General features: G+C 41.6%; 4 protein-coding genes across 7 annotated transcripts; 2 read left to right on the top strand and 2 right to left on the bottom strand.

Annotated features, from left to right (window-relative positions):
- Nucleotides 1-336: 336 nt before the first annotated feature.
- On the bottom strand, nt 337-25747 carry LOC108038216 (proline-rich protein 36). 2 transcript variants are annotated; one of them, XM_044460398.1, is made up of 8 exons: nt 25347-25747; nt 3018-6835; nt 2843-2957; nt 2305-2781; nt 1831-2249; nt 1240-1764; nt 935-1182; nt 337-864 (listed from the first exon to the last, which is right to left on the bottom strand). In XM_044460398.1, exons 1-8 carry the CDS (start codon nt 25564-25566, stop codon nt 714-716), a joined length of 5973 nt encoding a protein of 1990 aa, XP_044316333.1. In that variant the 5' UTR covers nt 25567-25747; the 3' UTR covers nt 337-713. The 2 variants fall into 2 exon arrangements, with proteins under 2 accessions (XP_044316333.1, XP_044316332.1); XM_044460397.1 differs by having other exon boundaries at nt 1240-1767.
- Nucleotides 9746-10292, bottom strand: LOC108038221. The gene is given in 3 exon segments (XM_017114970.2): nt 9746-9939; nt 9942-10191; nt 10249-10292. Coding segments are annotated over 3 exon segments (483 nt in total). The 5' UTR covers nt 10288-10292.
- Nucleotides 11129-24543, top strand: LOC108045163. 3 transcript variants are annotated; one of them, XM_044460400.1, is made up of 9 exons: nt 11129-11320; nt 18148-19270; nt 19638-19855; nt 19956-20108; nt 20715-20844; nt 22806-23000; nt 23281-23692; nt 23750-23912; nt 23989-24543. In XM_044460400.1, exons 2-9 carry the CDS (start codon nt 18196-18198, stop codon nt 24454-24456), a joined length of 2814 nt encoding a protein of 937 aa, XP_044316335.1. In that variant the 5' UTR covers nt 11129-11320; nt 18148-18195; the 3' UTR covers nt 24457-24543. The 3 variants fall into 3 exon arrangements, with proteins under 3 accessions (XP_044316335.1, XP_044316336.1, XP_044316334.1); XM_044460401.1 differs by having other exon boundaries at nt 11129-11316; XM_044460399.1 differs by lacking the exon at nt 11129-11320 and adding an exon at nt 14406-14918.
- LOC108038217 lies at nt 13310-13804 on the top strand. The gene is made up of 2 exons (XM_017114967.1): nt 13310-13329; nt 13404-13804. Exons 1-2 carry the CDS (start codon nt 13310-13312, stop codon nt 13753-13755), a joined length of 372 nt encoding a protein of 123 aa, XP_016970456.1. The 3' UTR covers nt 13756-13804.
- Nucleotides 25748-25773: the final 26 nt, after the last annotated feature.

Below are 25773 nucleotides of genomic sequence, written 5' to 3' on the forward strand. Positions count from 1 at the left end.
AAGATATAGTGTTATTCTTTTGATTATTTCCATTAATTTCAAGTTTTTAAATTATTTGTTCATGTTGTGTTTTAAGTGCACTACACTCAAATCCACGCTGTTTGTACAATTTTGTATTGAAGTAAGAAGGAAATACGTTGTCATATATCTTTAATTCTCTATAATATAATAATAACTAAGTAATTTAATTTTGTAAGTCGATAAAACTTAACCCTGCACCGCAAATAAAATAAGCAGCTAATCAATAAAGTACATACCGTTTACGAGGCAGGAAGTAATCGGCTTTGCATTCGATAAACAGAAGAAACAGCAACCTCGATAAATAGACCCGCAAAATTTGAAAACAACGGTTATGTTATTTATTTTAAAAACTTTAGACATACACTTTGTTAAGCATAAATGTTACAAAGTCAATTACACAGGCGATATTACAAAAATAACAAACAGCACTCTTCGGTGCTCATCCGGTGAATATAAATGACAATTTGTTAAGCTCGAGAACTTGCTACGGATTAGTCACTCAAGCGATAAAGACTTCTTACTTTGATAATACCATTAACCATGTTAGAGTTGCACATATGGAAAATTCTTTGTATGATTCGGCTAACAAATAACATATCTAAATAAATTGGTACTAAATATATATATAGTTATGGTGTGGGTGATTCGTGGGATCGGAGGATCCAACAGAGCGCTCGTGTGGTTTGGTGGACTCACATCGGCAACAGCGAATTGCTGACACTGCTCTCGTGAGAGACCGGGCGCTCGATGGTCATTGAGGACTGCGGTACCTGGCTGTCGGTGCTGATGCCCAGGCTGGCATAGATCTCCTTCATCACGAAAAGGATCGTATCTTCGGATCCCCTATGAGAAAAAAAAACAACATTTAATCAGTAAATTCTTATGGTAGATAGAGAGCGAGAGTATCACTTACCAGTAGCACACATGGCTGCTCAGGGCAAAGATGTACTCGTTGATGAACTCCAAAGGTGCTTCCTGGAGCACGTAGTCCACTCGCTTCGAGTCGTTCAGCTTTCCCAGCGGGAAGTCAAGTTCTATAAACTCTGGATCGGAAGCCGTGGTCGAGTTGGAATCTGACCGATTTCGTAGTTTGCCGGATGAGCTGGCCACTGAGCTCTCCTCCTGATCCTCGATTTGCTTTTGCAAAGCATGTGAAGAGGTCTAGAATACAGTTACATATTGGAACTGGCTCGCGGAGATTAAAATGTATGAACTCACCTGACTTGTCTCCTTCTCCAGCGACTCTTCGGCTTCCTTCTTCACTTTCGTCACCGTGGCCAGGAAGTTTACACTGTCCAGCGTGGTCTTGAATGTGTCCATGAACCGCTGCTTGATGTCCGCACCCACCCGGGTCATTGTCTCCTTGAGCTCCAGATGCATCCGCTTGCGTCCCTTGTGATGGGGAATCAACACCGGGCGAATGCCATTCATGTCTGGATTGACGAGCGCCTCGATCCGATAGGCTACCGGATCGAACGGATGGAATATGTTGTAGAAGCCCGGACAAGTGGGTAGGTGGAAATCAAGGCCAAGCTTATCGATCCCCCGAATCGTTACAAACATCCCAATGGGCGAACCCAAAGCGAAGAACTTTTTCGGGTGGAATATGAGCTGCGTATATGTGATCACGGGTTGGCCAGTGCCCTCCGGTCCCATCGCGTAGCTGACTTGTTTGGGCAGAAGGTCACTGGTCGGGAGCTGAACCTTCTGGTAGGCTTGCTTCTGCGGCAGTTGATCGGGATTCTCCTTAAAGGATAAATTACTCGCTTATAATAAATATATATTATTGGTTGCTAATGATAAACCCACTTTATTTTCCTCTTCGCTTTCCTTGAGCGGCTCCTGATGGCACAGTAGATCGAACAGGATTAGCGAGCCAAGACTGTGTCCTGCCAACGAGACGCCTCCATTAAATTCTGGATGGCGCATTCGGTACTTTAGGTAGACGTCGTTTAGTGCATCGGCCACTGTGTTCATGATCTTCTGGCAGTACTTCGGGCTGGTGTAGAAGAGCACGTCGAGCAGCGTGTCGTTGGTAAAGTTTCGCAGACGTGGAATTGACTCCAAAGTGATGGACTTAAGCTTTTCGTCGATGCCTAGCTCCTCGGAGTGCAGGTGACCATGCCAGGAGATGGGCAAGACTTCCACGCGGCCAACTAGGCCCATATCCGTGGAGTTTTTATAGTGCGACTGAACCAATTGTTGGGCAATAACCCGGAAGTCGTCCACTGCAAAAGAATTTAAGATAGTAAATATTCCACGACATACCTTTAAGAAACCTACCAACTTCCTCCACCGAACGCATTTTCAAATCACAGGCTGATCCAATGCCATGAACCATAAAAAGCAGGTGATCCACTCGCTGTGATTCCCCCTGTTCAATGGTGAAATCATCCAGATCCCTCTTAACCACACGCGGGCGCATGGAGCTCTGCGTGCTAGCTCCCCAAGTGTCCGCATTCTGTTGCGGCAGGAAGTGCACGATGACGGTGGGTCCGTGGAAGACCACCTGCTCGCCGTTGGCCAGCATGATCTTCTGATGCCACTCGCCAGTCTCTGTAGATCGCTTGTACTCCGATTCCAGCAGAGCGGCCGTATCTTCGGTGTAGGGTACATACTTGGAGTCAACTCCCTTGTAGAACCAAGAGCAGCGTCGTACCTCGATTGCCTTTCCCTCCCAGTAAACGGGTGTCTTGGTCCGCTCCTTGATGTTCACATCGTAGCGACCACCCTCGACGGGAATTATCAATGTGGAATCGTCTGAAAATGAGAGTTACTTTTTAGATGATTTCCTCTTTAAAGAGATTTATTGTAGACTTACCAAGGTTTAGCCCCGTTTCCAACAAGGCTGAATCATAGTGGCTGAATGGTGTCCATAAGAATTTCGTGTCCACGCTGCGTTTGTAGAACCAATGAACCACCACTGGTGAATAAGACTACAAAGAATGGGGATTAAATAACCTGCTTTTGTATTTTCCAGTATTTGTTTAACTTACTATAGCCACGGGAGGTGTCGCCACCTGGCCCTTATCGCTGCTGGCAGTGGCCATCCTGAGCTCTCTGAGGATCTCCTCAGGCAACTCACCCAGGTGCTGCTGGAATAGATCCTCGCCTGATTGGCGATCGGTTTGCGTGGGAGCTGGCGCTACGGTAGAGAACTCGGAGCAGGCCGACGAGGGTGGCTCAACAAGATTGGAGATGGGTGTCTGCGAACGCTCCTGCAGCTGCTTCACAGCCACTCCACTGTGCACGATGTCGTATTTAAGTTCACCTGGTGCAGCAGGTTGATCTTGCAATGGCGGATTGTTGAAGAAGTTCTGGATCCGCTGATCCTCGTTGGCTTGTTGGATTTGCGACTGTGTCTGGGGCACCTGATCGAAGAAGTTGACCGGATCGCAATTTATAATTGGAGCAACAGGTTCTGGTGCTGCAGCTGGCTCAGGTGCGGCTGATGCCGGCGGAGGGACACCGGGGCCACCAAAATAGCCGGTGAAAGAGCTGACACTTGAATTTGGGTACGAATTTTCAATCGAACTTGGTGTTTGGTCTTGCGCTTGCTGGGATTGGCTCAGCAAGTCGAATCCAAGAGGAGCTGGGGCAATATTTAAGTCACCAGCCTGCGGAGGTGGCTCTTGTGCCAACGGTGGCGGGGCGATTCCCTGCTGGACTGGCAAATCAGGAAACACGCTGCTAGGTGCTGGATTTCCAAAGAAGTTAAAGTCCGCGGAAGGAGCTGCTCCTGGTGCCGGGTTAAAGAAGCTTTGCAAGGGCGAGGGAGCAAGTGGTGGGTGGTTAAGGGTTTCGGGCTCTGTCGGCTGTGAAAAGAATCCGATTGGAGGTGGAACCAATTCCTGTGCAGTTTCCTGAATCAAAGGTGTAGCTTTAGTTTGTGCAAATGGACTAAAAACTGTTTGGGTCACGGAGTTGCTCTGGAACAGATTTGTTGTGTTGGCCTCTGGTGTTCCAAGAAAGGCAGGTGGAGCATCCACTATCTCAGCCGATGTCGCTGGAACCAGATCTGGTGTAGATTGGATTGTTGGTATGGGAGCAAACAACGAAGTACTCGTCGGCTGAGCAGGTGTGAAAATTGCAGAATTTGCAGCCGGAGGCGGAGCAAATAATGAATTAGTAGAATCCACTTGTGTAGGGGCGAAAAACGACGAAACAGCTGATGTTACAGGCTCAGGAATGCGCGATGGATCACTTGAAACTGCTGGCGGTGGAGCAAAGAGCCCGCTGGGATCGGTGGATCCAGTTGGTGGTGGTGGGTACAATTGTACGCCCTGACTTTGTCCCGATAAAGCTGGCACTGGCACGAATAATGGGATCTCTGCTTCCACTGGCGCGGATGGAACGGGACAGAAATCAGCTTCTTGATCTGGTTCACTTGTGGGCGCAAAGAGTGGAACACTCGATGCCGAACTGCTTGCTGGAGTATCTTCAAAAACAGGTTCGATAACAGCAGGACAAAATAACGGAACTTCCTGGGTAGCAAAGAAGGAACTGGGAGTTGAAGATATCGGTGGTGGTGCAGTTGACAAATTAACACCTTGAGTTGTTTCTGGTTGTGGTGCAGTTAAACCCGCCTCTTGAATCTCTGACTGCTTGAATTCCTCTTTTAATGGTTTATTCTCCTGATTGATTTGCGGCGTAAACAGATTTATTCCTGTTGTCGCTGGAGGCGGTGGTGCAAAGAATGGTAATCCTTGGATCGATGGTTCTTGAACCAGTTTGTCACTTGCTGAGGAAACGCTAGGTGGTTCCTTTTCGGTTACAGTAGTTTGAGTCTCCTCTTTAGTTTCTTCCGACGATGGGGGAACAAAGAAGGGGCTGGCCGTGGATAAGGGCGCAAATAAGGGAATTCCTTGGTTTAATGGAGGTCCTTGAACCAGTGCTTCCAAAGCAGTCGGAGGTCCAGCTGAAGCTTCGTTTGGTACTTCTTTGTCTGTCGCTTGTGGATTGAAAAACGGTATACCCGAGGAGGATGTTGGAGGTGCAGCAAAGAGGGGTACACTTGCGATTTCAGCCGATGGAGGTGGATTAGCAACACTTGCTATCAATGATCCTGGCGGAGCTGCAACAGAGGCTACTGGCGGAGGGGCAATAGATGCTGCTGGCGGAAGAGCACTTGCAATGACAGCTGGTGGAGGAGCCGAGAGTTCAGTTATTTTTTCTTGGAAAACCGGCGGTACAAGGAGTGGCACTTCTTGGGTGCTTTGACCCACTGAACTGAAAGGTCCTGGAACAGGTGCTCCAAACGGGTTGAAAATGGCCGGAGGCACAGATGTGGGAGGCAAAGGAGCAGCAAAGCCAGTAGATGCTGCAGTTTCCTGTGCCGTCAATGGACTCTTGTAGAGACGAGTGCCCTTTTGGAGGCGATAAGATGCTTGTCCAGCGGCTGGTGGTGGTGCAGCTGCTACGGGCGGTGCTCCTGGCAAAGGATTCGGATTTAAAGAGGTTGGGGCAGGAGTAAAGAACCCTCCTACTGCCGATGTGGGAGGGAAAGTTGCTGTTCCTTCTGCTGATGTGGCCAAAGGTATTGTTGGAACAGCTGCAAATGATGTAACTGGAGGAACTGGTCCAGGATTTAAGAACGGTCCTGCTGCAGATGTTGACAAAAGATTTTGTGGTGCTGATGTAGGTAAAGGTATTGTTGGAACAGCTTGTGTGGCTACAGGTGGAATGGCTCCTGCGACCGATGCCGGGGCAGGAGTGAAAAATCCTCCTACAGCTGGGGGAACACCAGCCGGTGTGAATATTCCCTCAGCGACTGGAGCTACTCCGGATGATGGGACTCCAGGCAGTGGGCCAGGTGGTGCAAAGAAATTTCCCACAGGAGTGGGATCGGGCAAAGATGCAGCGGCACCCGGTACGAAATAGTTAACTCCTGACAGTGGAGCTGGAGTTGGACCCCCAAACAAGTTCGTCGGTGTAGCTGGTGGTCCTGTCGAAATGTCAAAGTAGCCTCCTGTCTGTGGAGGATTCGATAGAGGCACTGGCTCACTGATTCGGCCTGTGGCAGATTGCACGAGTCCTGAGATGTTCTGCAACACTCCCGTAGGCACGAGACTGGTCAGTGAGAAAAGTCCTCCGCCGGATTTGCGTTCCTCTGCGGGAATTGGCGCAGGCTGAGTTGATATGTCAAAGGGTGCTGGGTTTGCTGTGGTAATCGGCTGAGGCGGATATGGTGGTGTTTGGAACGATGGAGCCGCTTGAGGAGCCTGTGAAAACGGTCCAGCCTGTCCGGATCGCTCGGAGAGTCCGGGAATGGGAGCGTAAAGCTTCTTTCTGGCGGTGAACCGATAAGTGTTGGGATTTGCCGCTGCTTGCGGTGGTCCAGGAACTCCTATGTTCGGTGCAGGAACCTCAGTGGGTGCGTAAAACTTGGGCGGCTCGGGGGCAACCACTTCATTCGCAGCCGCTGGAGGAGCAGCGTAAAAGGGAGCGGGTACCGGAGCTACTGGCGGAGCGTAGGAAGCCTGCTGAATGTAAGTGGGCTGGATTTCAAATTTGGGCTCCTCCGAGGATTCCCTGCTGCCGGCGTAGATTCGCTTCGAGAAGGTGGAAAACACATTGGAGGCCACAGCGGGCAAAGCGGTGAAGGAGGAGGCGGCCTGGCTTAGCAGCGAATCGTTGCCAGCCTCCTGAGGTGGCTCCAACAGAGGATTGGCGTTTTGATCGCCTGCTCCTCGATATGGACTCGATCCTCCCGCGCTGATTGAATCGTCGCTGCTAGTGTTCAAGTTAATCTCGTCGAGCGCTTCGCTGTCGTCGATGCTCGATGGCTGGCCCACGGTAACCAATGTTTTCGGTTCTGGAATACAAGAGAAACAAATTAAAAAATAAAATATTATAAATAAAAACCGATCAGGAGATTTTATACCCTGATAAATTTTAATATTCAATTATCTTTAGAAGCTAACTCGGAAGTGGTTGGGTGGGTGGGGCCAGCTCCCAACTCTCGTTCTGTGCACAAAAACAACAAATATAAATCAAAACACAAAAGTTATGGCCTGTAATGAATGCAAATTGAAATCGACCAGCGGACAAACACAATTAAAAACGGAACCGCTTTAAACTGGTTTACGTGCTCGTACTTGGAATCAGAAGTTGATTCGGATCTGGATATATAGATTAAGAGGTATGGAAAAAGACGCACCCGATGCCTAGCATCATTATAATTAGCCATTTATACCCTTTTTATACTTTTTTATTTAATATACTCATTGCAAATCGTTTCCGCCTCCAATTTGATATTGTTTTAATGCTTCAACCATTTGAATAACCCATAATAAACAGCAACAACCTTTGGGAAGCAGGCAAACAAACAGGTCAGTTATTGTTTTAAAGCGGGCTTAGTCCACACTCTAAATCCAAACCGGGTTTTTTCTAATGCATTGGGGGTGTCATAAAAAGCCAAATCTTGACATTAGCGGCACCAAATGCCATGGCATTTGTAGAAGAAGCACTGCGATGAATGTGAAATGAAAGCAATTGGCCGCAAAACATGGCAAACGTGTCATTTGGCCAGCAAATACGTCAAAGAATTCACCTCGATCTTGAAACGTGATTGGATCCGAAGCGAGTATTGCTGGCCGAAAGGTTTTCACACCTCAACTTGAGACTATTTTAAGAACTGCATTGTTCACATACTTAAGAGCGAGTTTGGAATTTTTGCCGCAGCTGCATAACCAGATTCCGCGCCACAGCCAATGATTTAGAATTATGAATATGGTAAATTCTGGGATTTAATATGCGATCTAAAAATTAAGCGAGTTAGATTTCAAACCGATAGAGCTGGTCTGAGAACCATTAAGATGCGTCCGGAATAGTCTCTTACATTACTCATTTACATTTCAGTGTTCTTTTCGCCGGAGTAATTTCCATTTCGTTGTGTACGATCAAGTCTATTAATCACTTGCATACATGTTAGTTATTAAGACATTATATAGCATCCCATTAAAATGCTAATATTTTAACGATAGAATGGAAATAATAGAGATTTCTAAATGTAATGTATGGATTCGATGGAAATAATTAAAAATTAATATTATTTATAATAAATTACAGTTTCATTATCTAATCAATCCAGTTATTGTAACTAGATTTTGACTGAAATGCAATTTACTGGGAGAGTACATTTTCTTAGGTGTACATTTACTTCAGCGTTCTTTCATGTTTTAAATGTAAATTGAGTCATTATGTTTACCACTTTTGCTTTTAGCCTAATCTTTAACACAACTCGAAAAACTCAAATATTGGCTTACCCTTGAGGGATAATACAAACATAAAGTCATTGCAGGAATTCCGATAAAAAAGTGAAAAATTTTATGATGCAACGTTTTAAAACAAACGTTTATACTTTAGGGTTCAAATGTTTAAAAAACTTAATATTCTTTATAAGTTACAGTATTGATTAAAATTGAACTAAAAATTTGTATTTTTCCATTTCTTTAACAAAATGCTTAGTAAAAATATATATACACACTAACTATTTTGTTGGTGTATTTTTTTGCCACTTTAAAGCACTTGACATTGTCGACTTTGCTAGTTATGAACGCGTCAAGTGAATTATTGTTGTCACTTTTAGGGTCGTCATTTGTAACGGCTAGGCAAAGATTAGCTGTAGCAACTGCTTGAGGTGGGGCTTGGAAAATATTAAATAACGACGAAAAATTTCCAGTTTTCAGCATGAGCTTGAGGAGGTTTTTTGTTTTAATATTTACAAATGCCCGCAGTGACAATGACGCATTACGACAAATGTGTTAAAATAAATATAGACGGTCGCTCGTCTAACCGCAAAGGTGGAAAAAAGTAGAACAGCATAATTCATTCAAATTGCCCCCCACAAAAAAAAAACACACATAAAAAAGTCGAAGAATTTTTTGTTTTACTTTTGGGCATGACATCATAACCAGATTTCGGGCACTTCAGCGCTCAAAAGAAGAAGCATCTGAAAGATCTTCAACTCCAACTCTGGGGTCCGTCTTTCTGTCCCAAGTGCCTGCACATAATGGCACTCAAATAAAACAATTAAGGCCCACATGAGCACGTCAAGCACGATGAAATCATTTGCAGGATACCCAAGCATAATATGTATTCGACAAGGCAACAACAAACAATGCCACTATACTCGTAAAGCTGCCCCAAGAAAGATTGCCATCAATTTGGGGATTTAAACGCTGGCCAAAGGCTCGTGCAGGTCGCATGCCAAAAACGCGGTCCAAAAATCTCAAACAATACAAAAAAAGAAAAAAGAAAACAGAAGACGGCAAAAATGTTTGGCATTGAACCCCCAGGCCAAGAAATAAATATAAAAACAAAAAAAAAGAGACCGAAATTAAATCAAAATAAATCTCAATAAAATGCGTGCTTTTTGGAAATTGAGCGACGCGCCGGAGATGTTGAAGAAGCTGCTCGAGACGACGGCCAGTCTGCTGCTCCCGGCGGCTAAATAGTAAAAATAAACTGGGCTCGACTGCCGATACTCTATCCCAAAGGTATTCCTCTTGAAGCCAGAGTTTTGTTTGCAGACCAATAATAACTAAACTTACTGTTATGTGTTAACAAGATTAATTAATAAAGAAGATAACTTCAGATTTGATAAAATACAATATATGGTACTTTTGAAAACATTATTATATTATTATTATATTTTCATTTATCAATTACTATGGTTTTTTCACATACATTAATTGACACAAAGAGTTAGTATATAAAACATTTATGTTTTATGTCCAAAAAGAAATTGCTTACTTTTAAAGATTGTTTTGCCCAATCTATCATCTATTTTTTCGGAAACATTTATAAGTTTTCTGCTTAACTGTGTAAGTTTATCTACAGTTCTCCTAAATAAATGGATGACATTTTTTCCTAAAAAGGTGTGCGTACGAGTTGGTTCCCTTTTGGTATGCATTTTTGGTAGTCAATAAATTCAAGTACATACTGCATTTGTTCTTTTGGAGAAGAAATGCTCGTGGCGCGATCTAAACAACTTTGCAGAAATTCCACATGGGAGGCGCATTTTTCAGAATACGATCCACGTTTTATGGCATCTTCCAGAGATTTCTTGACGTTATTAAATATATTTTTCCACGTATCGTCCGTAGCAACATGTTCCAAGAGTTCGCAATTATTTCCCAATTCCGAGGGAAAGCCACTGGTTAGACTCTAGGATTACATATTAAATCAACTCAATGATGCTATGTCTCAAGACAAAATTCTTACCAGCAGAGTTAGCGAAATAAATATGAAACAGGAACGCATTTTGCAATGCATTTAAACAAACTGAATACCTTGAGTACTATTCTACCGTTTTTATAGGAACCCCTGAATGTAGACTTTTGCAAGGTCTCCAAAAGTATGTGTAACCTACCTGCATTTTATTATAATAAACATAATTTTACCGTTTGGCGGAATCGCATCATTCCGGGACCCAGTAATAAAAGATTTGAGCAACAAACTTAGGTAGTTGCAATTTCTGGTGAACAAGGTGACGGGACTCGCATCGTCTGGCAGATTAATACTATATACACATAAGGCTTTGTATATAAGCAATATAAATAATTTGTATATTTTAATATTTATTATTCATGATACCGAGTTGATAACATTTTCGAAAGACTCTCTTTAAGTTTTCCCTCAATCCTTTACCAAAATCACATTACCCTTTGGAGTAGGTGCATCATATCAGGAGCGACTAACAAAAGACTTAGGCAACAAACTCAGGTAGCCACAAATTCAGGGAAAAAAGGTGACGGGTCTCGCATATTTTCGAAGGTATTTTTCGGGTTTTTGCCCCGGGCATATGAGGCACCTCGGAGTATGCTAATTGTGTCAGCCACCCACTGCCACACCCACTGACCCGTGACGCATCTGCCACAATCTCGCTTCCTCCGGGTAATTCCGATTGTGGACTTCTATGACTCTATCTTATCGATTGAGTGGCACGAGGTGTGGCGTTCCTTTTCAACTTTATCTACCTCCATTTGCAACCAATTGTTCAATATTTAAACAATTTATGAGCCACAAAAGCACACAGCACATGCGACTGCGACAAGTACAAAAAGGTCAGTAATTAGTGGAGTTTGTTTTAGTCGATCGACAGTCGTGCAGTGATCCACAGGTGCTCCAGTGAACCCAGTGCAAGTGAAATAATACCAAAAGGATTAAAACAGTGAAGCAAAGGACTCAGTGACATCAGCACCGGTATCAGTCCGAAAATAACAAAAGCTGACACCGCCTTGCACCAGTTCGTTCTTCGAGAGGCTCGTTTGACTGCCACTGCGAAAACAAGTTGGTAATTTTTGATTAACACTCTTGGGACATGCGTACGTGTTTATATATTCATCATAAAATTAAACCAGCCTCGGCATCCATATGTGAACAACAGCACAAACAAAATCACAGGCCGTACAAGCGGCAAATGGAACGATAATCAACAAAATCGACACAAAACGATTGCCAAATATTTAATTTGTTTTATTGAAAGGGTTTTTCTTTCGATGCCGGAAAGTTGTTAATTGAAGCAATACCCGAAAGCAGGAGCGACTGCAGAAGGAGGCGAGAAACAAAATTGATTGCATAATTATTAACGAAAGCACGACACAAGCAAAAAATTCGCAGAGTGAAAATTGCGTGAGCTGCATAAATTCTCGATGCAATAAATTTGTTTTCAAAATATGGGGAACTCCTTGGATGCCTCGTTCGACTTTTACTCGTATATACCCTTGCGGCTTTTTCCAAAATTAAAAAGCAACGATATAAATTATTTAATAAAGTTAAATAATAAACTAGAGTAGGAAAATCAAGCTTATACTTTAACTTCTTCCAAGAAGATTAAGTTTGCACAAACACATCAACTTATGTAAACTATTTTTGGGGGTTTTACAAGGTTTTTTAATATGCACTTTTAAAATCTCTTACCAAATGAGAACTTTGACCAAATGCCCATGTCTTCGCAGTGAAACCACAAATGTAGTACTTAATAACTCAACGTAGTGCGGCAATTCAATACCAAATATAGAGTGGTTCAATGGTTTCTGCCTAGTTCCACAGTATTAGGAAGTTTTCGACATAAGCACGTAGGTCAAGATGGGCACGATTTTGCATGAAAAATACATCAAAGCAAGCTTAAGACGCTTAACAATTTGTCTTACAAGCTTAAAAGAATCATTGTGCTTAAACAGCGTAGCTGTGTTTACAAATTTGTTGAACATCCAAAGGTTTTGCGGGAATAACAATAAAAAGTGTTCTACAAGAAAAATTTCTTGTTCGAGCCACACATTATTCATAGTCAAAATAATAGAATAGTTTCGCTCTGTTTTACATTCTCGGTACTCACAGGTACTTCTTGCCTTGAGTGACAAGACCACAATAAACGTTTGCTAAAACTAATTTCTTTGGAATTTATAAGGTACAGGTAAAGCAAATAGTCCCGCTTAACCCTTTATTACTCACAGAAAAAGAGAGGAGGGAAACCTCAACGTTTCCGTATACACTATTTAAATAAACAAATATGTACACTGGCCCACTATATACGTACGCGGTTGTATTTATTATGATTTTATTGATGCTATCAGCGACTGACAGTCGGAGTTGTCATATTAAATTCATTCCACGCTCCATTTTAATGTGCCGTCCAGTCGGGTAGTCGAACTTCCTACACAAGTTCAGAGTCGCTCTTTTTTGCATGAATTTTGATGACTGCCGATACGATTATTTATTCACTTTGCATGCGCCCAATGCGGTAATTTTTTGCCATAATGATTCCCCCAAAAAAAGGTCAACATGCAAAGAACTTTGCCAGCCGAAAATCGCAAAATTTAATAATTTTGAACTTGAACAAATTTTGTTTACGTATTTTTTTCCCAAAAAATAAGTTTAAGAACACAGTAAATCATAGGTTTTTTTGAGATAATGCTTGAGTTCAGTTTAGTGACCCATTGTATGTAGATGTTGATAATGATTATCTTAAGCGTACAAACAAACCAAGCCTATAAAAGCAGCGTAAAATGTATTCCCACCTTTACAATTCAATAAAATTAATGTCCTCCGCATCTTGGATTTTTTCGCTTTTCTTTTGGTTAAAATCCAAAAAATAGAAAATAGCACAAGTACATCGATGTTGTAGAACATCTCTCTATTTTACTATACATATTGAAGTTAACAGACAAAGTCTATATATTGAAAAAACTACATAAACTCCTAATAAAGCAGTAGATTGCATTGAGAAACTCGCAGTCAATTATAAAGAATTAAGAAATGCTTTTCCCTCGGACAATTCAAGATGACCAGTGGGAAGAATCAGTAAATCTGATGAAAAGACTTCTAGAGAATATGGTTACTGCACTATTGCTATATCCTGAGTATGGCTAACACAGAGTCATGCAGGCCTATCTTGGTTCTGTGCAACAGAAGATGGAATATTTTCGAGGATTCAATGAATTTGGTGGTCAGCTAATATTAACAGGGTCTCCCGCCAAAAAGCAAGAGCTTACCAGACCCTTACATAATTTTCGAACGAACATGATTATTAATGTGTACACGGAATTCCACAAAAAGTTGATTAAAGCTGCAGACAACTTGGAGCGAGTAATCAGCTTTTCAGATAACTATTCTAAATCGGAACCATTTCTACTCATTGACCATTTTCGAACGGAAGGAATGGGAATTTCGACTGAAACCATTGCCTCCCATATCCTGGTATTCAAAGAACAATATCAATGTGATTAGTCATATAAATACAAAATAATTATTGTAGTTCTGTGAGGAATATTTATATATTACGATATTCCATTTGTTAAAATTTAGTTAAAGATTTAATCAATTGCAGCACACTTTTGAAATTATAAAATCTACTCTTAATATTCAAAGCTGCAGATGGAAATGATTTAATTTTTAATATTGCTAAAAATAACAATTTACAGCCCTGTTTAGCTGATGATAAATAGGTTAAGTTAAAATCTCTGTATTAATTACATTTAATCAAGATAAGATCTTGACATTTCAGCTGTGATATCAGCATGTTTGGTGTTGAGAATGATATAGCACTGGTTGCATAACAGGTTGATGATACTATGGGAACAGCCAACTGACCGAAGATATTTCCATGGCGCTGCCACCAAACAATCGTGTCATGAACATATCCAATTGTGGCATCAGCTCAGCTGCTCCAGCACGTTGCTTTGGTTTATCAGTGGCACGCTCTTCTAGATTCCAACCTGTATCCATATGGCAATAGCCATAACTCCATGGCTATATACCTGCTACGTCGGCCGAGTAAAGAGAGCCGAACCGAGCTGAGCCGAGTTGAGTTGAGGTGATCAGAGCTGAGTAGCAATGAGCAACGCGCTACTTCGCTGGCCGCAGCTTGTGTTTCTGCTTTCAGTTTCATTTGAGACGTTGACGCGATCGCCAGCAAAAACAGCAGCTGCCAAACTAAGCGGCCAGGCCAAAATCGCAGGCAAAAAGCAACTACAAGTCGCGCATGAGATATATATTTAAACGGGTTAATCCAATACACAGCCGAAAATCGAACGCTCTTAATTTTATACATTTTTTGTTTTGGTCGCTTGCAATTTGCCGAGCGTAAATTTCAGCTGCAAGTGAATTTCTGTGTGGTGGTGTTTTGTTGTTGTCGTAATTTGCATAATCTGCAAAGTTAATAAACAATGCAAAGAAGTGGGCAAAACTCATAAATAAAGTGCACCGCTTAAAGTGTAATTAAAATTCATTGAGATTTTTTACGTGCACACAGCAAGGAGAAAACAAGTTTGTTGCCTAAGTTATTTGTTTTGAATTTCAAAAATTTACAAAACATTTAATAAGAAGTATTAAAAAAAAAGCTGGAGAGCTGACTTGATCCCAGGCCACGTCGACAAGGTGTTCCATAAAAGGCAAGTGAAAGAATTAATTATAGCAGGTTTAAAAAAAATATTGAAACCATATAACAAAACGTAGGAAAAAGGTAAACACATCGTAACAAAAATAAGAGAAGTAAACTATAGTTAAATACAGATCTAATTTTCAAACAACAAAAGCAAGCCGGAACAAATCAAGTTCAGCAAAGAATAAAATGTGAATCAATTTTATTTTAAATTATTATTATGCAACAATCTAAGTTTAAACTTGGCTGACAACAAGGTTTTGTTGTTCGAACTGAATGCTTTTAGTTTTATGATTGTTAATTGCTGTTTCTAAGCCAAGTACAACCCTTCAAAAGGTTTCCAGCGCCCGTTAAAATCAACAAATCAATTGGTTTTTCAATGCCAAGAAAATCAACAATAAATGCGCGTGGGTTCTCCAAAGGGACCGCCCTCCCCAGTCCCCTTTCCATAAGTATTCATCGCTGATGATCGTCAAATAAAGCTGCCACAATTAGAGTGCATTTCAAGTCGATTCCGCTGACACGAAGGGGCTAGTCAGAACGAAAGGGGGATAAAGGGGCTGCCAAGCAAACGCAATTTGAATTTATAATTTTCGCAATTATTTTTCATTAATTTGTTGCGGCCATAAAAACGGCAGAATAACGTCCGAGTGATATAAAAATCATAGCGAAAATAAATGCTTACGCGTCTGTTAATCACATCTCGCCGACTTCACGTAATTGCAAAAGCAACAAAAAAGCGAAAAGAAATATGTAAATAAATAAAAACCGACAACGTGCTCGCCTCTCTAATTTGTTTATAGAACCTTTATGTTGGCTCTGTGTATTTTTTTATGAGCCCCTGCGAATCAGCTGCTGACGGCTGTTGTGGCTGATTAATGAACTGCCACAGCGGGTTTTGTTTTTCGGTTTTTTATCTAAGCACTTTTCCTTGATTACAAATCAAATAGCCTATAAATAATGAGGAGCCTCATTGCAATGGAGATTAAGGCCCACTTTAATCACGGCTATCTTTAAAATGGCATTTCGGTGTAAAATTAAGTACAAGAGCCATTAAATGGATATTACGTTAAAAATAATACATATGTAAATATATTTTATATCATTGCTTATATTATCGTAATATATCTCTCTCTAATCAAGCAATTATGTTGCCCAAATTAGTCAGTATTTATTTTAAAATGGTATTCATTAAATTATATACATATAAGGGGGATAATAATGAAATTATTAATTTTATTAATTTCCCCCGAAAAAGTTTTCACTTTTTGATCAAATTTACACACTTGTTCTTTGTCAAAACTTTCTTTCCATCGAAAAACTTTCAATTTCTGTAGGAACTTTGGAGACTGCCTGGCTTCGAGGCAATCTTCTCAAGAACTACGTGACCTGCAGATTCTGAGAATCTCAAAAATAAACGCTGCACAGCATTCACCCGAAGATGACTTATGAATGGGGATTGTGCAATGGTTTTTAACATTTAAACCGATAAAAACCTAAGATGGAAACGACAGACGAACGTGTCTTTTACGTATAAATCATGGCTAAGCTTTATAAAACGGGGAGACCTTAAGAGAGGCCTAAGCTCTAGCCATTAAATTGCATGATTCCCCTCTGACCGCCAACCGAGTGACCTTGCAACTCACAAAAATGTACAAATCAATTTGAAGTTGATTCAGGCTGCCTGCCAAACGAGAAAAACGAACGCAGAATATTTTAACTTAATTTATTTCCATTTTACGCATCAATGCGATACATTTTGGATTTTAACTTGACGGTATATTTCATTTTGTTTTACTTGTTTCTTGTTTTTTGCGGCTTTGCATATTGTTAATTAATGGCAGCTGCTCGTTTCGGAGGGGGCAAACGCCCCTCCCCAAAGCACTCTTCGCGCTGCAAATCACGAGGCGAGAGCCAAGAAATCAATCACTCAAATTGATTTGTGGGTATGTTGTTATTCAAACAACTCCAACACAAATCGACTGCAAAAATGCAACAAAAAGTTTAAATACACAAACGATGAATGCAAAGGAAAATGGCATATCATAAAAACGTTTGCACGCCGACTTAACCAATGTGTTAATTACATTTGCTTAATTAAATATTATAAATTGAGCAAATTGAAGCCACAAAGTTAGCGTGTTCCCTTCGGCTTTAATCAAGTTTAAACATTTATTTTTATTCATAAATGAATTCACATGTGTGAGCTTTACACATCCACGAGAAGTCGTTTTTATGGCAAATTTGTTTTATTGTCAACGTCGTCTTCGTTTTTTGTGTTTCTATTTTCCTCACCTGCAGCAGGTTTAACAAAACCTTGACCATATCTTTGTAGATATATATTTAATACCCTACCCGGTTTTTTCCAACGAGCTACTTGGGCTCTTAGTTGAATTTGGCCAAACATTTCATCACCAAGTAGTGGTTTTACTTGTGTTTTATGTTTGTTTCCACTAAATTATTTGGATAAGTTTCATGCAATAAGGCCATCTTTTTACTATACATTTGACAAGTGTTTTAGTTTCTTCCAAAGGCTTGAAATTGAATTGATATATAGTTATGAAACAAGTTAAGATTCGTTTTCCAACAAGGTAAACAGCAGATTAGATCAAAGTCGGTTTTAATACAATTATCAAGTTGTTATTTGATTTGTTTCCTGAAAGTTTTAACTCTGATATGATATTTATAGTTAGTCATTTCTTACAGCTTATATTTAAGTATAATTTCCTAGGAAATAGAACGGTTACACCGTATTTATTCGCTATTTACCATTATTGGAAAGTATTTTTTACTAACTTGCCTCTTTCTTTTACTAATATTGAAAACTTTCGAACTTGAAACTCAACCCTACTAACGAATTCTGCAGAATTTTAGAGTTAAGTGGAAATTTCCTCTAATTTCTGCTCTGGCAATTTGCTATAAATGTTCGATTTGTCAGAGATAATTATTTAAAATGATTTTAATAACAAACAAAATGATAATAGCAACGAGCAGTCATAACATTTCACTTTTCAACATTGCGAAAGTGTTGAAAAGAAGACAGCAGAGAGTAGAAAAAAAACACCAGACTATATAAAAACTAAAAATAACGGTTCAACAAAAGTGAACTCGAAATAATAATGAATAATTGCGTCAATTAAGTAAGCGAAAGAAGTCAGCCAATCAATCAATCATTGAACTCTCAAAAGCTTTCCAAAAATTGTATTTTGACATATTTCTCGGTTATTTTTTCTTCGCAGACTTTGATGGTGACAAGTGAGGATTGCTAGAGGCATTTAACGAACGAAATGATTTTGAGAACGCAGCTTTGGCTGGGTGTGCTCCTAGTGGCACTTCACCTCAGTCCCGCAGTTTTTTGCCTAGATGAGGATTACGGCGGCGGCGGCGAAATGGATGGATCCAGCCTGGGGGGCAATGATGAGATCTACGACCCGGCTCAATTGGAAGCCGAGGTGGAATCGGAAATGCAACAGCATCGCAATAGTTTGGAGGAGGGTCAAACCGAAAGTTCCCACACCATCGAGCTGGAAATGAGCACCATGAGGCCCATGGAGAGCAGATTGAACACCATGGCTCCCTACTCCGAGGAACACACAGTCGGAGATTTAATGGATGATACTCCAACGCAAAAGCGGGTGACAAAGGTGGACAACCCCCCTCGGGACTACTATTACGAGGACGCTCCCGAGGATGAGGTGGTGGCCAGCACTACAGCCAGGGTGGTCACCACCATGATCCCCGAATATGTGCGCCAGGCCAAGGCGGAGAGATTCCCACAGCGGGATCAAGAGCACAATGCATCCGACTACGTGGAGGAAGAGGCCACCAAACCGGTGGATGAGCAAGAAGAGCCACATGAGCCCATTCCCCAGGCTCAAGTCCAACAGCTGCCCAGTCAGGACAAACCCCATCCGTTCAAGTACTCCTCCGAGGACGATTACTACGATGAGCCGGCGGAAAAGAAGTCAAGTCCCACCACAACCACCACACCTTTGCCAATTCTAAGAGCTCGTTTCGGTGGCTTTCCCTGGGCCACCACCCTGGCACCCAATCCTCCTGCTGCCAATCCTACAACTTCTACTACAACCACATCGACAACAACAACGACAACCACATCAACAACAACGCCCAGTCCCAGGAAACAACCCAAACACATCCAAGTGACCGGTGGCTCAAAGCCGGAATTACTGCCAGCGGATCAACTGCGCAACTACATCAAGGATGTTTATATTCGAATGCCTTTGGCAGTGATCGTGGATCCATCTTCCGCATCCTTGGAGCAAGCAAAACGACTTTACATCGATGCTTTGCAAGACAAGAACATCGACATCAAGATTGTCTTGGTTACGCTTAACGGAGCGGGTAAGTCACTAGAATCGTTAATCATAATTCATTTAACATACCCAAAGACGTCAACCAAATCCATAATCATAACAATCTTTGGGAGCCTCTACATGTTTATGGAACTAGAATTATTTTTAAAATCAGTTAATCTCCTAAACCAGTAAAGTTTCTTAGCTATGAATATTAAAGTAGTCTATAAATTTGATTTAAATTTGAATATATTTAAGACCATTTTAAATCACATATTAAAACCAGTAAAGTGACTGAATTATTAATATTATTTTCGATTACTATTTCATAGCTGAATTGTAAATACTTTTAAAGGAATCTTTCTGTAAGAGAACTAGATATTTTCAACTTTAACTAACTGTTTTGAATTATATAGGTGCCCCCTCTGCCTTCAGCTTTAACAATACCCGCGAGTTTATCGCTGGATTGAACAGCACCAAGGAGCATGAGGGCGGCAACTCGTTTGTGGGCGTGCTCCATGCGGCCGAGCTGGTTCCCTACGATAGTGCCGTTTTCATCTCGACTGCAGCGATTCCACCGCACACGGAACTGGTCCAGGATGCGGCCATCACTCTGCTCAAGAAGAGGATCAGGGTGAGTTTGTCAACATATTAGTTTAAGGAATACCTAATGTTATAAATGAAGTAACTTGAACAATATAAAATGCCCCCTATAAACCCCTGAATCTTTTCAGCTATTCCTTCTGTGGTACGGTGAGCGATCGGGCAGTGAGAACGAAACGGAGGACGCAGTGGGCGGAATCCTGGGCGAGGTGGCCATTCGATCGGGTGGAGAGATCATCCACATCGTGAGCACCGAGCATGGACAGCACATAGCTGGCAATACGGTGAGATATGAGCGCGATGATAACCAGCAAACCTGACCCGCAATTGGGGTAATTAAAGTGTGCGGGCCAAAGCCAGATTCGGCGGGGAAGGCCTAAGTGTTGAGAAACTGAAAGTGGCAACCAGATCCAGCCGAGTGTTGCCCAAGCAGCCAACTGAGACGGAGCCACTTGGATTACCTCTCCAGTGGCCAGGCGGCAACGGCGGCAGGTGGTGCTCAAGACCCCGCGACTTGTTGTCGATGATGGTGCATCTTTTGTTGCTGTGCGGCGACTGCAAAACTAGGTTATGGAAAGAAAAGTGAAGGGCAAATCTGATGATAGAAAGGAAGTCTAGACAAAAATGCCGAAATTAACCCACACAGCGAAAATGGCAAATCAAGTATTTTGTACTCGAATTCTGCAATGCGGAACCAGAAATAAGCATAATTGAATTTCCTGAGCTGGGGGTTTTGGAACGCAAAAAAGAAGGAGACTTTTAAGTATTTGGCTTGCTCTTTAAGGTCAAATTTATTAATTAAACTACTATTTATCCTACCATAGGAAACATATTATTTATTGGCCCTTTTTATACATATGCATGTCATTTAACCTGTCTGTATTTTTCAGCTCACCCTGGTGGCGGATGCGTACCAGGGCGTCCAAGAGTTGGATCTGCCGGTGGACACGACGTTGTCCAGTCTCCATGTGCGCATCGATGCGAATATGAGACGGGCCACGATGGAGACGCCGAATGGTGGTTAGTCTTTCTCGAAAATCGAGTTTCCAAGCACCGACTCCATTGCTCTACCGCACTTACTAACGCAGGGTTGTATTTTAGTGTTTAGCGACTTAAATGTGTACGAGTCTGTGCCAAGCCTACCTAGATCCTAAGTCTAATCCTCTTGATAATGGCACAAGCTTTTAATAACTTCCCAGAAAGAAAAACAACTGTACAACTGTGTAATTTATGTCCTTAGCTCGTAAGATCCTTGACTAACCCCTAAAGAATCAATGCTCTCTAATCCCAAATCAGCTATGCTGATCTTTGTATATAGCCGAAGTCCCTACGCTTTCCTTAACCAAAACGCTAGTATAATAATAATGCTCAACAAAAGAACACCTAACACTTAATTGTAGTACAAAGGAATTTTCAATCTACATGTTTATTGTTTTACAGATATAAAGTAATCAATGTCTAGCTTTTAAGGGTACACAAATAAATCGAAAACGATGAAAAGTAAACTGATTTAACACTTAACCACACAGAAGATAACGATTTTATATGATGAGTGTTAATGGGCATTCTTTCAAAATAAATTCGTATTAATAAATGTAATACAATTTCACAAGGTGAAGTCGATTCTTTTGTGTGTGAAGCTATAAAATTATGCATTTTCGGACATCACCTTAACACTTTCTTAGCACTTTGTGTTCTAGTTCTTTTGTGTTTCGTCCTGAATGGTGAGTATTTTAAAATATATCTCTGTGATCCAATTTAATCTTAGAGCACTTTCAACTGTCCGGCACAAAATGTTTTTGTTGACTAACTAAAAACGTAGATTGGTTTAGAGAATGGATCAAATATAACAAGCGATTCCACATATTAATCATACGCCACGTCGAACCACCGGACAAAGTCCATTTTTGTATATAGGCAATAAAGAAAAGATTGTACGGGGTCAGACAAAAAACAATTATGACTCAAAAATGATGGAACAAAACGTTTCCAGTCAAAACAGGGACTTATCGGACAAGCTAAAAAAAAACTTGCGAAAGTATTGCAATCTTTTAATAACTTTTGGAAACGGCGATTATAAACAAAGTTATCTCCCGGAAGCTACTAATACAAACGCATGCAATACATATATGTACACCCTGAAGAAATCAATTCTTTGGGGCTGTTTTTTCATTATTGCCTGCCTCAACTTCAACTTGATTGTGACCTTTCCAACGAGATATTTAAATTTAAAACACCACAGAATCACACGCACATACTTATTTGTTAGGTTTTTGGCCATAATATATGCAAATTCCAAATTGACAAACAGCTAGGAATATATGTAGGAACCAAAACTACAATTTTAATGGCATTTTATCAGCCTTTTAAGCTTTGTTTCTTTTACAACTATTTTACTGGTTTTAAAATTGCACTTTTATGTGGAAATCACATAAATACATACGTTTTTTAACAACAAAATTAGACAATCCGCCTCACTGTCAAGGGCAAGTTCAAAAACTGCCCAGTTTTCGTAGGCTTTTTAACACTTTAAGGCTATGTCGTCAACGATTATTTAGACCGGTAATTTAAATGCCTCTTGGCCAACAATTTAGCGGCATTTAATGGTTCGTAATTCGCTGGTTTCACAAGGAAAAACAATTGTTTTTGTCGCGATTTCTTGTAGACGTGTTTCCTTTCACAACAACTACGGCGCAGCTGCAAGGCTAGGGTTGCCAAGGGGTTGCATTTGACGTCTGACTAGGCCAAAATGTGTTTATTTTGTTTTTGCTAATTAATAATTAACATTGTGGTTTTAAAAATCACGTTTTGCTTAACAAATTGAATGTTTATTGCACAATTTTGATGATTTAATTAAAAGAGAAACTGACGTCGAAGGTCTGGCAACGCTGGGCAAACACCTGTAACAGATGTTCGTGCTGCGCGGTGAATGGCAAACAGCTGTTCGATTTTTGTTTATTTTTGTGTTTACTTTATTTTAGAGATAAATTTGAAGAAACTGGTCAAATTTGTCGGAGCTAATTCCACGGATACGTCGAATCCCCAAGAACTGGATGCCTACGTACCACTTAACAAGCTGCGACGCGCGGCAATCTTCAAATTGAAACTACAGGCCGAGTTAGATGTAAAATACAATGTTTTCGTACGCGCCGAAAGAAAAGCAGATGTGTTTTTGGGTGAGTTTTAAAAACAAAGTAACAAACAACCTGGCGTTATTGATTCCCGCACAGAACTGAGTCCCCATTAGCTAATGAATTGCTTTTGGGGCTCTGTTTCGAGTGATAAGATCCCGGGATCTGTTCTGTTTGCCCCAATGAATACAAATCTCGGCTGATAACCGCGCTTCAACCTTGGATGGAAACGTCAGCGTTGACGCCATCATCGCTATATTTCCATATAATGACAAAAACACGTGTGCCAGGCTGATTTTCTTATGATTTATTTCTTTCCCCACAGGCGACATAATCAAACGAATCGATAGCTACTACAAAAGCGGACAAACAAAGGCCAAGTCGGCCAGAATCCAGTTTCCCGGCAAGGAAAAGGACACCGAGAAGCTGGAGGAGGATGTGGACTCGCCAAAAAACGAAATTGAAACTTTTTCGGAGAAGGAAATCCAGAGTTCTCCGAGTTTAAACCAAACCCTATTGGCTGCCACCACGGGACAGCCGAGGAGCACCTTAAATGCAATGCTTCTCCAGCGTTGTGGCACCAAAATTGAGCTAGGGACACAATCACAGCTTCTGGTGACGGCTGGTCAGACAGCCTCGCTGCTTTTTGAGGTCACCAACATGAAATCTGAGGCGGTTTACTCCACCATTCAAGTCACCGACGAGCGGCGATTCCTAGTACAGCTGAATCCCACCAGGTGAGTGTGCTGTAATCCTAACTCAATCTGATAATTAAGTGATTTTAACTTTTATAGATTGAATTTGCGCGCACTGGAGACGGGTACAGTGCGTCTGACCGTTTTAGTGCCAACTGGCACGGCTCAGGGCACAACAGACCGGATCACCTTCACCAACTATGGTCGCGAAACATCTACCCTGGCCGTTAACCTTAAAGTGGTGACCAGCATAGATGCTCAGGTTTGTCAGCTGCACTTTTACAGATTACTCAAGATATATACATATATTAACCCATTGCCCAATCCATATTCTTAAGGACTCTACTGGCCCTACATTGTCCTGGGAGTTTGGCAGCCGCTGTGATTACCTCACGCCCGAATCCCTGAATTGTGGGGAGCGCTTTTGGACGCTGGATGTCACCGCTCAGGACTGGCAGTCGGGAATGCTGCGTTTGCAGGCCACGCCGCCCGAGGGTCTTTTCTACAGGAACTACTATACCGCTGGGAGCACAGAACCCCTGAAGGCCACCTACATGGCCTCTTGCTGTGAACCAAAGGTATCGCTTGTGGCTTTTGATGCGGCAGGCAATCAGAGGAGCCTCACCATCGATGTGAGAGATGTGTATTTGAGCGAGGCCGCTATCGCAGCCATCTGTCTGGGAGTTATTTTACTTCTCCTGCTGATCGCTGCCCTCATCTGGAGCATTGTGTGGTGCTGCCGGCGGAGGAAAACGACGCTAGAGCTGCCCACATATAGATCCCACTCCACCAGGAGCATGGAGTAGAATGTTGTTGTGTTATGTTGTGCCAAATGCCAAATGCAAGTTGAAAATGACTCGATAGAGTCTAATTAAAATGCCATGGAAAAATCACTTTAGGAGTCTCGTCTTTAATGGATTGGCTTAAAAACCACTAAACAGTTTGACATACGGACCGCACCTTTAAATTTGCTATCAGCCACCATAAACCATAACAAATATTTTCTGCGATTATCGCGCACGGTCAATGGCAAAGAAAGCTTATTTTGATAAGAGATAGAAGAGTCATAAACTATGAATAGGAAATACTATCCCGAGATTTTTTGAGAGACCTTAATCAACGGGTTACATTTAAGTTCAGTACTAACCCAGTTGTAAGAAATGTATAAAACTCTGCTTTATTGTTTAAATTTTAAAAGCTTTACAATGAACGAATATTTCAGTTGCTTCTAATCTGCAGCTTATCAGGGAAAACATAGTCTAAGGCACATTAACCCATTTTAAAAGTGTGCCAAACATGAGATCAGAGGAGGAAAAAAAACGACTATAGCTAGATCCCCCGTAATACTAACCAAAATGAAGGTTAAAAATGTGTTTATTTAGTGATTTGGTTCACAACGCGGACTAGAAGTCTTTTAAAATACATAATAGATTTCCTGATTAAATAATGCTAAGTCTTCATTCTAGTTTCTTATATTTAAACCAGTATCCAGCCTAAGATTTTAATTGATGATAAGCAAACTTGGTGGAGGACAAAACCTGACTCATTTCATTTCTTGATATTTGCTAATTTAAAACATAGTAAACATTAGGGGTAGAAGGTCAAGCTCCTGCCTTATCAGCTTATCATTGGCGTACCCGAGCAACAGGTGACCCCCACCCGCGTTGGATTCCCGAGCGAACCGTGACCCACTTACCGCGGTTCAAGATGCCAGCGATGAGGACGGGCGCGGGCGCCGGGGGCGTGGCATGGACCACGGGTGGAGCAGCGGGCAGCAGTTGCGGCTTGTTGGGAAAGTCGTCAAAACTAAGCCCGGTAACGGAGGCGCTTAAAAGCGGATTTTTAACGACACGCGTCGGTTGGTTTGCATTGTTGTTTATGCGAGCGGACACGTCACCTTTCGATCTTTCCGACATGTTAGCGGCCGAAGAGGGGATTTATATTGTGTTTTTTCAATGCGTAGGGGTTCTGAAGGTACTAAGCTAGCTTAGAGACCTTTTTTCTCAAAGGATTTTCACACCCACGTCTGTTTTTATGCGGAAAACCCGAGAAAACTTCCAGGCAGGCAACTACTGCTTCTTCCCGCGCTTGACATTCACCACGAAGAGCTTTCGACCAGGGAT

Source organism: Drosophila rhopaloa, unplaced genomic scaffold (assembly GCF_018152115.1).
Source record: "Drosophila rhopaloa isolate 14029-0021.01 unplaced genomic scaffold, ASM1815211v1 contig_2, whole genome shotgun sequence".
Taxonomy (NCBI): Eukaryota; Metazoa; Arthropoda; class Insecta; order Diptera; family Drosophilidae; genus Drosophila; species Drosophila rhopaloa.

What these genes read in the sequence shown, in the direction of transcription:
- LOC108038217 (XM_017114967.1), top strand. Translation starts at nt 13,310, where the DNA reads ATGACCAGTGGGAAGAATCA. An exon ending in ATGACCAGTGGGAAGAATCA is followed by an intron (nt 13,330 to 13,403) that starts GTAAATCTGATG and finishes TGGCTAACACAG; the next exon opens with AGTCATGCAGGCCTATCTTG.
- LOC108045163 (XM_044460400.1), top strand. Translation starts at nt 18,196, where the DNA reads ATGATTTTGAGAACGCAGCTTTGGCTGGGTGTGCTCCTAGTGGCACTT. An exon ending in TGCTCAAGAAGAGGATCAGG is followed by an intron (nt 19,856 to 19,955) that starts GTGAGTTTGTCA and finishes GAATCTTTTCAG; the next exon opens with CTATTCCTTCTGTGGTACGG. An exon ending in AGCACATAGCTGGCAATACG is followed by an intron (nt 20,109 to 20,714) that starts GTGAGATATGAG and finishes TGTATTTTTCAG; the next exon opens with CTCACCCTGGTGGCGGATGC.
- LOC108038216 (XM_044460397.1), bottom strand. Translation starts at nt 25,566, where the DNA reads ATGTCGGAAAGATCGAAAGGTGACGTGTCCGCTCGCATAAACAACAAT. An exon ending in CGACACCTCCCGTGGCTATA is followed by an intron (nt 2,958 to 3,017) that starts GTAAGTTAAACA and finishes CATTCTTTGTAG; the next exon opens with TCTTATTCACCAGTGGTGGT. An exon ending in TGGAGAAGGAGACAAGTCAG is followed by an intron (nt 1,183 to 1,239) that starts GTGAGTTCATAC and finishes ACTGTATTCTAG; the next exon opens with ACCTCTTCACATGCTTTGCA.